Below are 11,203 nucleotides of genomic sequence, written 5' to 3'. Positions count from 1 at the left end.
ATCCGCTTGCTCTTAGGTGTCTGGTGTGTGGTCTGAACTTTTTTCTGTTGCGTGGTGGCGGGCTGCGTGCTCAGTATTGGCTGCACGCAGAGACTCTCCAAACGGTGGAATGATTGTGGAACTACTCGCCCTGTTCCGTTTGGGCGCTTTAATCGGCGAGTGGTCTCCAGCTGCAACGCTACCAGTTCTGCATTGAAGACTGAGTAAGAATAAACGAGAAAAGTGGTATTTTATTCCTGACAGAATGCGATCTCTGTACAGCGTTTTAAGTCCCCTGCTTCTCCTTATTATTTTCGGATTTTATCCGTCAATGGTAAGGTATCGGTTCCTTCATCTTTTTCTTAATTGTGTGACACATTCTTTCATGCATTAATTTGAACTGTGTGACATATTCTTGTCTGCATTATTTTGCTGCTAATAAGCTAGATGACTGTTCGTTTGTGTGAAGAAAGAAAAAGAGACAGGTACATAATTTCACTTAAAGTAAGGACCCAGAGGCTTAGTTGCATTGGGAGTGATGTTCTTATCTTTCTCCTCTGACAAAGCTTTAACGTTGGGCTTTCTCAGTTTATACTATATCTCAAACGTCTTGGAACTCGCAGCGTGCAGACATTTCTTCTCAACTGTGTAGCCTAAGCCATAACCTTTGAATCTTTTTCTCGTGTAACTCACCGTTAATCATATGAAGTTCACAACGGGTGATTTTAATTGCAGCACTATCGGGAGTGTAGTATTAAAGTATCGACAGCGTGAGAGGCGCATTTACATGGTAAAAGTAGATGTCAAGATAGGAAAGAAAACTGGACAATGCCATTGTTTGTCCATTCTGGGCAATTGCATTCTTAGGCAACGCAAATGACTTGTTTAAAACATATATTGACTAGTTCTGAGTTGCCATTTCCAGTACTATGCAAAGCCATTGTCTCCTTTCTCTTGTAAATATAAGCCAACCACTGATCGGCAAGTGTGCACATATAAATCAACAAAAGTATAAGACAATTATTCGATTAAAAATTTATGAGACGCGGAACAGGCTGTTTTTTTTTAAATAAAATAATAACAGTTCATCACTTCATGTCACTTCACCACAAAAGAAGAGAGGTTAGCCACAGTTCAAACATGTCTAATCGTTGTTTGTTTGTGTGTTTGTTTGTTTGTTCAGTAGAAAAATATTTTCGACTTTTCCAAAGATTACGAGAGATGAGGAAGTTGCCTGCATAATTCCTTGTCAATGTAGGGTCTCCATGCCTCAGACTGTTGATTGTAGGGCAAATTAACTGCACGATTGTGTTTTTGCGCAAGTGCCCGTTTGTGCATTAGCTTAAACTCCGGAGCTGTCCAAACGCCATGGTGCTGAAAAATGCTTCCTAGGGACAGGGGCGTGCAGAGAACGTGCTGTGTCTCTTTTCCAGTTGTCTGGTTACGGTACTCTTTGCTGCAGCATTTCCCCATACTGTTGTATTTTAATCGAACTCTATATCATCTCATTGTCATGTTGTCAGTGTTAGTGTAGCGTTGTATTGAAATTAATTTAGTAAATAGCTAGTTAAAACAACTTGGCAAAATGATGATGGCCACATTGTGTCCATGAATGTCAATGTGTGTGTCTCAGGTAGATTGTTTGAAGTGATAGGGACTGCCGCTTATTTTCTGGTACCTGAGGAGAAGCTAGCTGTGCTGTGCCGTTCATACTGTACTGGATGCAAATAGAGTGTTTTGTGTTGATTAATGTGAAGTCTAGAATCTAGTGCTTTTATGATTAAGAGTTGCATTACAGCCCAAAGGATATCCTGTCTTTAGGGAAGAAGATTTAATTCTAGTGCTTTGAGTGAACATAACTGTCCCCTGTTGCCTATCAATATTTTATCACTGGAAAACATTTTGAGGGCTATCTTCTTCTTCTTGTTCTTCTTCTTCTTCTTCTTCTTCTTCTTCTTCTTCTTCTTCTTCTTCATCCTCACCCTCTACTCTTCCTTACCACTCATATCACATATGCACATACACTGTCCTGCTGACTTGTGCATGTGGACACACACAAACCCGGAGAGAAACCTGTCATGCAATCATATAACTGAAATCATATCTTTGTATTTCCTCAATGTGCAGTGTAAGTAATAACAGTTTCAGAACAATACCTTATCTATAGCTATACAGTGATGTTGATATATGCCAAATGATTTTAAATCTGACTAATTAAGAAATACATGGGGCAGGGATGGAAAAGCAAGAAAGAGAAAAAAGATAACCATACTAACATACCTTGTTTGAAGTTCTTTGTACTCTTAATTGGAATGTGAAGGGTATGAATGAACATTAGTCTTTGATGAAAAGATGGAAAATTAATTCCGTAAGACCATCAGGGGTGTTGTTGAACTGTTGTCGAACCTTCATATTAAATTCAGCCTGAAAACTTAAATGAGTGATTTAGATACAGTCTTTTGACTATCTGCTCTACTATTTTCTACGTATTATGCTTATTTCTCGCTCTCTCTCTCTCTCTGTTTCTCTCTCTCTCTTTCTCTCTCTCTGTCTTTGTCTCTGACTCAGCATTTAACATGAGCCCTATTGCTTCTCATACAAATCTGTATGAGAAGCGAATGACAATGAACTTCCCAAACATAACAAGAATGCCTTGGGAAGAGAGAGAGAGAGAGACAGAATAATACGAGTAAAATCTTTTATGACAGACAAAAGTTCAGGATTTGAAAGGTATCTGAATCATGTAGATAGTGATGCCTGGAGATGAACCCATTTTAGCAAACTCAGTACCCAAACTCAAAACAATACCATACTCCAAAGCAAACGTCCTTCTGAAAGGACACTGCAATAATAATATGTTGGTATTTCACAAGTTGCAAAGAAGACATGCAGTGATTAAAACGTTGGCCTTCATCATGTCAAGCCACTATTGTAACGTACTGAACACCACCAGTAGATTAAGGCTGGTTTATTCCTATATTTCACATGTATTTAGGTAGTTTGAAGCATTGACATTTTACTCATAAAACTCATATTCATTTTTGTTGAAGTGATATGGCTGCCAGGTATGAGAATACACTGGAGTCAATTGTGAATTGAAATGTTGATTAATTGCAGTTCAGTTCTTGAACTTTGATTCTGTAATTGAAAGAATTCAGTGTAATGAAATTTCACAACCAAGAGAACTGTTATCTGCACATAAATTACACCGAATGAAAAAAGAATACCAAATGAAATATACAGAAAGTTCAATTAAATATATTTAATTTCAAGAGTTTTAAACAAAATTATTTATTTACGTTGTGTTATTGTGACTATAAGGTTCTAATCACATTTTTGTACATAATTTGTGCAGATGCTATGTCTGCATTTTAGAAGTTGCTTCCTAAAATATTTATTTCAAATACATTGGAACAGCGCATGTCTTAGCTTCCAGCCAAAAATTCAAAACATTCAAACTACAGTGAAACTGTGGATTCAGTCTCAACTTTTCACAAACTATTATTAGATTTAATGGAATTCAACTTAATGTCCTATAATTTCAAAAAATGTATTTCTTGAAATGCTTTTCCAGTACAAATACTAATTCTTCACTGAAATTTGGACCTGATGAATCCATTTATGAATCTACTATGACACTAATGTAAGACATACACTCAGCTGATATCTAAGTACATCTGGGGATTTTTGTAACCAACAGTATTTAAGATCTGAGGAAAATATGCTAACCATATATATATATATATATGTATAGAGAGAGAGGGAGAGAGAGAGAGAGAGAGAGAGAGAGAGATAGATAGATAGATAGATAGATAGATAGATAGATAGATAGATATAGATATAGATATATAGATATATATATCTCACAGCTCTATGATAAGTGTTTGGCCAAGCTTTTGAAAATAAAGGTAAGAATTCTGCTTAGACTTCAGTGTGATTGCTTTAGGTCAGATAAATTACTGTTAGAGAGCAACGCTCTGATTTCTTGGCTCATCTGTTTGCTTTGCTGATGGCGAACACTTGTCCTGCATTGGCTCATTTGACTACATAGTGCTTAATAAGCTGCACTGCTATAGACCGAACGATGATGCAACAAGAGAGAAAAAGCTTCCCCTTAAGTCAAATACTCAGTTACACATTCACTTGTGCTGTGTCAGTAAGACAGTTTCTCCACTCCCTAACAGTAAATAAAGGAATAACAGAAAACGCTAAGCCCTCTGGCTCAGTAACAGATGTTCTTTGATAGACGTTCAATCAAAGATTAGTGAAAATCGTAGTATTGGCATAAATTAGGGAAAGAAAGACTGGAATACTTCTCTCCCTTTGTCCTCATCAGTCCCTTCAAAGTTATTACTGGATCTCTCTCCATCTCTCCATCTCTCCATCTCTCTCTCTCTCTCTCTCTCTCTCTCTCACACACACACACACATACACAGTCCTCTGTTCGTCCCTTCAGACTCGTCTCCCGATGTATTCTTGTTGCTGGGCTGTAAGGTAACCATTTGTCTTGTTGAACTGCGGTTTGTCTTAATGTCGCACTGAATTCGGTTATGGCAGCCAGCACAGACAAGTTTATGTTGTCCACCAGTGAAGCAGAAATGCTAACTCATTTAGAGAGCATGATGATCAATTACAGCACAGACGTGTGCATTCCACTCCAGTCACCTCCATTTCACTGATGGCTTTGTTTTGACGTGACTTTTTTGGTCTGAACAATCTGCCAAGATCTATGACATTTCATGAACACTGAAGGCATGCTGTCTTACAAAAGCAGAGACACCATCTGTGTAAAATAGAAGATTAGTCATTTGCTGAAAAGAGTAAAATATCACAATTCTAATAGCATCTGGAATATTGCAACTCTAACAGCATCTGTTTTTTTGCCTGGTCAGATTGATATTTGAACTTGAATGACTGCGTTGTTTTAAGTGACTCTTGAAGTGGAACCCATTTGCCGTGTGTGCAGTGGGAACATGCACTTTTTGATGTAAAAGTGTGTCCAGGCAGGAATCTATATGTGCTATATGCATCCATACAAATGTGTGTGTGTGTGTGTCTGTGTCTGTGTGTGTTTGTGTTTGTGTGTCTGTGCGTCAGCATAAGTGTAAGTGCCTGTGTCTCTGTGTGTGTGTGTGTGTGTGTGTGTGTGTGTCTGTGTGTGTCTGTGTGTCTATGTGTATGTGTGTATGTGTCTGTGTATCAGCGTAAGTGTGTGTGTATGTGTGTATGTGTGTCTGTGCATCAGCATTAGTGTGTCTGTGTGTGTGTGTGTGTGTGTATGTGTGTCTGTGCATCAGCGTAAGTGTGTGTGTATGTGTGTATATGTGTGTATGTGTGTCTGTGCATCAGCGTAAGTGTGTGTGTGTGTATGTGTGTATATGTGTGTATGTGTGTCTGTACATTAGCGTAAGTGTGTGTGTGTGTGTGTATGTGTGTATGTGTGTCTGTGCATCAGCGTAAGTGTGTGTGTGTGTGTGCGCGCGCGCACGCGTGTGCATCAGGGAGAGGCAGCAGTGGATGAGAACAGTAAATTCAGAGTGTGCAGAAGATGCAGTGGGAGGAGAGAGTGCATCAGGGTTCGTATGAACAGTAGATCACCGTTGCTCTTAGTCCTCTCTCCGGTCTCTCCTTTCTCTCTTCCCTCTACTTTTCATCTTCTCACTTGCACATTAGTGCTACAACTCCACTGGTTGAATCCAGCTCTCATTTTTCAAAACTGCTTTGTTTTTATTCGGCTCTGGTCTGCCGAGTGCCTAGTGACGTGCTGGGCATATTAACGAACAATCTAAGCTGTGCAAATTATACATCGCACCACTAAAATTGAATCAATTCTTTTTGAGGGAGTTTAGTGAAGGGGAAAATCATAGGTAAAAAGTGAACTGGTGCAACAGTGTCTGAAAATCTAATCATTCTTCTTAAATTCAGAGACAATGGCTGAACTTCATATGCTATACCATCAGATCCAAAACAGGTTTCCAGTTAAAGCAGGCAGAGTCTCAACTGGGACATTTATCTTCCGGTAAACCACACTGCCTACTGAGGCAATGACAGTCCAGCCACACCTGTCTTATTTTGTGCAAAAAAGCATTTATTTCAGCACAGGAGACCTTCAGACCCACAGATAAAGGACACAGATTTTCTCAGTGCAGTTTTAGCCTTGTCTGTAATGTCAGCCTCAAGGCTCGCACTTAAGAAAGTGGTTCTTTCATAAATGACATTCTGTCTGTATTTACTGAGTGAATAAATGATCGATTTACTCTGTTCTGCAAAAAATATCTTTAAATAGAGAAATGAAATAAAATAAATAATGGAGCTCACTTCACAGAAAATAATGTGATCGCATCACTGCTGTACAATGTAAATGAAAACGTTTGTATGGATGCATGTGTATGTGTGCATGTGTGCTCATGCATGTGCGTGTGTGTGTGTGTGTGTGTGTGTGTGTGTGTGTGTGTGTGTGTCCACGTCCACAGACCATTGGGCCAAAGGAGGGTTGGCAAGTGTACAGTTCAGCACAGGATGCAGATGGGCGCTGTATCTGCACCGTGGTAGCACCAGAGCAAAACCTCTGCTCCAGAGATGCAAAGAGCAGACAGCTCCGCCAGCTACTGGAAAAGGTGTCAGTCAACACACACGTCCACACTCTCTCACACACACACACACACACGCTGACCCACACATACTGACTGGTGTGAACTGGGTTTGTGTGGTTGAATTTAATGCATTCTTTTGCCTGAGGGATTCACAGATTAACAAGTCAGCCCCTTAACGCAAAGCAATGTGTTTACGTGGAAACACTTACACACACCCATTCTAGTGAGACTTGGCTCTGAGTTGTCCAATACACACAGTATTAGTCATGGCTGACCTTGCTGATGTCAATAACTTATTGAAAACCACCATGATTAGGGCTTGATTTCAATATGTACTCTCTGTCTGTCTGGCTCAGACCTTCTCAAACACACACACACACACACACACATTCCATCCTGTCAGAGTGGGTGCTCTGATCAGTGATTCTACTGCTAAAACAAGGGGCTGATTTGAATCAGGGTCATTAATACCTGTATTTCTGATTAATGATACATGTCTCAATCCTGTGAGAGAGCAAGCCTCACTAATATTAATATGTAGATGTATGAGCATGTCCATAATCTTAATAGCTTTAAAAAGGAGTCTGAGCCTACCGAGAACATCTTTCATTCATGATTTATAGAAGTTTCTGCTATTCTCCTCTCGCTCGGAGAGGAAGCCAGCCAGAGCGCTTGACAGGGAGGAAGTGCCAAAAGGTTCCTTTTTTTTAACATTTTTCATTTACATTTCCAAGATTAAGCCATGGATACATGTCTATTCTTGAATTAACTATTTCCACTTTTTATCTAGTTGAACCAACTGGGGCAGAGTAAAACAGTAGTCAACAAAGACAGATTGCTGTAGTGGCTGGGAACAGGAATGTTTAGGGTTTTTTTTTATTCTTACCATAGGTCCAAAACATGTCCCAGTCTATCGAGGTCCTAAACCTACGTACGCAGAGAGACTTCCAGTATGTCATGAAGATGGAGAATCAAATGAAAGGCCTAAGGACAAAGTTCAGACAGATAGAGGAGGACAGAAAAACTATCATGGCCAGAAATTTCAAGGTACATTTTAAACTATGCAAATCAGATTTCTCTGTATATACTGACTGAATGCATTGCAGCTCTGCATTATAAAAAAGATGTAAGAAGATGTGAATGAAATACTCAGATATGAAAACAGATAGTCTCGCTTAATAGTGAAAAGAGATGTTCTTATTCAGTAGTTTGCATTTTCTGAATGTGAAACTGAGATTCTGCATAGGTATTGGTAAAATCAAAGAAAATACACACAGCCAAAAATCAGTGCTAACATACTACTGAGTACTAACCAGAATGCTGTTTTTGGATTGCGCCTTTGTGTGTGTACATGCATGTGTATGTGTGTGTGTGTGTATGTGTGTGTGTGTGTGTGTGTGTGTGTGTGTGTGTGTGTGTGTGCACGCGCACATGTGTTGTCACATGCATATGTGCGTGCAGGAGTTGAAGGACAAGATGGATGAATTACAACCATTGATCCCAGTGCTTGAGCAGTACAAAACAGATGCTAAGCTCATCTCACAATTCAAAGAAGAGATCAGAAACCTGTCTGCAGTGCTGACCACCATCCAGGAGGAGCTGGGAGCTTATGACTATGACCAGCTTTACCAGAGAGTCATTAGCCTGGACAGCCGACTCCGCAACTGCATGAACAAACTCAGTAAGGCCCAGGGCCAGCATAGAAACTCTCCAAAATACCCAGTTTTAAATGATGGAATACATATCTCTGCATATTTGTGGTGTCATTGAAAAAGATGTATGCTGTTTAGATGAAAAATATATTGGCCAGATTTGTTAATGGTCAGAATGATTTATTTCAGTTTTGATCAATTTCAGCAAAAAATCTGATGTTCATTTTCAATGACTCAGGCCAACCTGAGGCACAGATGTTAATAGGCCTCTAATTGAATATGGATGTGATGTTGTCTAAGGAGTGTTTTTTTTCTGTCCAGTTAAACAGAAAAGAACCCATTTTCAGCAAAGCAACGTGCAATATAAACCCCATGGAATCTGTGTTAGAAATAAGAACATATTAATTTTGGGGAGTGTTTAATGATTCTGATAAAACAATTATTCACTTACAACTGAAGCTCACTGAATTTTTATGTATTTATTTATTTTTTATTTTTTTTCTTATTTTAGACAGTTCAGAATACCCTCCCTCAGATAGTTCTCCGATTAGATGTGAGCAAATGGAAAATTAAGGATGAAGGAAGTAGTTTATTAATTCCTCTTAATCCACAGTCCATCCACAAAAAACCTACTGTGGCTGACTTTCCAGTCTAAACACCACCAGAATAATACCTGTTTATCTAAAACAGATATCAAACATTAACACCATTAATAACTTCCTTAAGCACATTCAACAGATGTTCAAATAACAACTAATAGCTGTCCTAATTGTGGCCCCAGTCAGAGAGTAACGTGCCAGACTGCTACGTATTAACTGGTGATGCTGATTTAATATGCATGGCATAGTAATTCTCTTCAGTGGCCATGAAAGCCATGAAATTAGCTTTAGGAATCTAGTTAGTGATAGAGAGAGAAAGAGAGAGAGAGAGAGAGAGAGAGAGAGAGAGGGAGGGAGAAGAATGCTATGCATCTTATCAGTGTATTTCTTTATTACCAGCATGTGGAAAATTAATGAAAATCACCGGGCCTGTGACTATAAAGACGTCTGGGACCCGATTTGGTGCATGGATGACTGACCCACTGGCATCTCAGAGAAACAACAGAGTGAGTTTCTGGGCCGGGGGGGGGGGGGGGGGGCGGGAGGGGAGGGGTAGATCCATTTGCTCCTCTCTCTATGCCCAATGAACAAATTTTTCTCTCTTTAAACTATTAATTGCTGACAAAATAAAAGCCAAGTGTAGGATAATCACAGTCTTTCAGTTACTATGGGCATGCACATGAGGAAAGTTCATAACGCAATTGGTGAATTTTCCACACAACAGTGAGGATGGGACAGATAAATGTAGTAAAACTACATTGTTGTTCACCTTGTATTCACATATGAATCTTGAACCTTGAAAATCACACATGCAACCATTGGACTTTGAAATTTTAGTTATCTCATTTCTAATACGATCCCCGAAATCATTTGACCAGAGTTGATCTCAAACAAATCAGTTCCATCATTCCACCACAGTTGTTTGCATCTTTGGTCATTTCTCTGTTACAGGTGTGGTACATGGACACGTACACCAATAGCAAAGTGGTGCGGGAGTACAAATCTATGGAAGACTTCATATCTGGACTTGAATCGCGAACCTACTACCTTCCCTTCAAATGGGCGGGGACAAACCACGTGGTGTACAACGGCTCCTTATACTACAACAAGGAGCAAAGCAACATCATCGTCAAGTACAGCTTTGAGACTGGTCGGGTTCTGGCCCAGAGGGCACTGGAGTACGCTGGCTTTCACAACGTCTATCCTTACACCTGGGGGGGCTTCTCCGACATTGATCTAATGGCTGACGAGCTGGGTCTGTGGGCCGTCTACGCCACCAATCAAAACGCAGGAAACATTGTTATTTCACAGCTGGAGCCGCAAACCCTGGAAGTGCTGCAGACGTGGAACACGGAATATTCCAAGAGGAATGCCGGCGAGTCGTTCATGATCTGTGGAACACTTTACATCACCAACTCTCATCTGACCGGTGCCAAAGTCTACTATTCCTACAACACCAAGACCTCCACTTACGAGTACATGGATATCCCTTTCCACAACCAGTACTTTCACATCTCCATGCTTGACTACAATGCCCGGGAGAGGGCCCTGTATGCCTGGAATAACGGTCACCAGGTCATCTTTAACGTCACGCTATTCCACGTCATTAAAACGGAGGACGACTCGTAAGGGACGGAGGGGGGAAACAAGTGATACGGTTTGAAATGAAGCACTTTTTGTACCTGTACATTAGATTTGTTTTTCTTTTCCCAAAGCAGACAACACATTACCTTTTTTTTTTTCATTTACCTTTTACTTTGTCATAACTTGAAGACATTGCCTTTTCTATCTGGTAGCCACTCACAGACAAAGAGATAATGACAAACTGTGACTGATGAATGAGCCAAATAATATTGCAATGGATCTTGTTTTAAGTCATAGCTGCTAATACAATTCTGCCTTATTTTGCAGTTTCTCATTCTGTAAGCCAGAGGCATTCAATGGCTTTTGTGCATGAATGTTGAACTTTTACTCTCATTTGTGATTTATATGTGTATTAGTATGATTATGTTACTGACATGTTTTCCTTCTATTGCTTGGTGATGTGTTTCTGTCAGTTCCGATTTTGGACAATTGTTATGTTCCAGCCCCAGCTGGTAATTTGTTGCTGTGTCAAACTAAGTTATGTAAAACATAGTGGAGCAACACCCCAAATCCATGATGATGAAAACTGATGAAGCTATGTAAAAGATTGTAATAATCATTGTGTGTCTGTGAGAATAAATATTTTATAATGAAATGATACAATAATCATGAAAATCATTCATCCAAATTGATATGAATTGTAAATCAGACATGGTTAAATGCTAAAACCAGAAGATACCGTAGGCTATAAAGACTAAAAAGAACTGCATGTGGCGCAGGATCATTTTAGCCCAAG

General features: G+C 39.6%; 1 protein-coding gene across 1 annotated transcript; it reads left to right on the top strand.

Moving 5' to 3' along the window:
* The first annotated feature begins 244 nt into the window (after nucleotides 1-244).
* On the top strand, nucleotides 245-10,452 carry olfm3a (olfactomedin 3a). Its single transcript, XM_030769190.1, has 6 exons — nucleotides 245-313; nucleotides 6,453-6,596; nucleotides 7,464-7,619; nucleotides 8,034-8,253; nucleotides 9,223-9,329; nucleotides 9,775-10,452. Exons 1-6 carry the CDS (start codon nucleotides 245-247, stop codon nucleotides 10,450-10,452), a joined length of 1,374 nt encoding a protein of 457 aa, XP_030625050.1.
* The last annotated feature ends 751 nt before the right edge of the window (nucleotides 10,453-11,203 follow it).

The sequence above is a fragment of the Chanos chanos genome, chromosome 3 (assembly GCF_902362185.1).
Source record: "Chanos chanos chromosome 3, fChaCha1.1, whole genome shotgun sequence".
In the NCBI taxonomy this organism is placed as follows: domain Eukaryota; kingdom Metazoa; phylum Chordata; class Actinopteri; order Gonorynchiformes; family Chanidae; genus Chanos; species Chanos chanos.
This window is presented reverse-complemented; position numbering and strand designations above follow the sequence as displayed.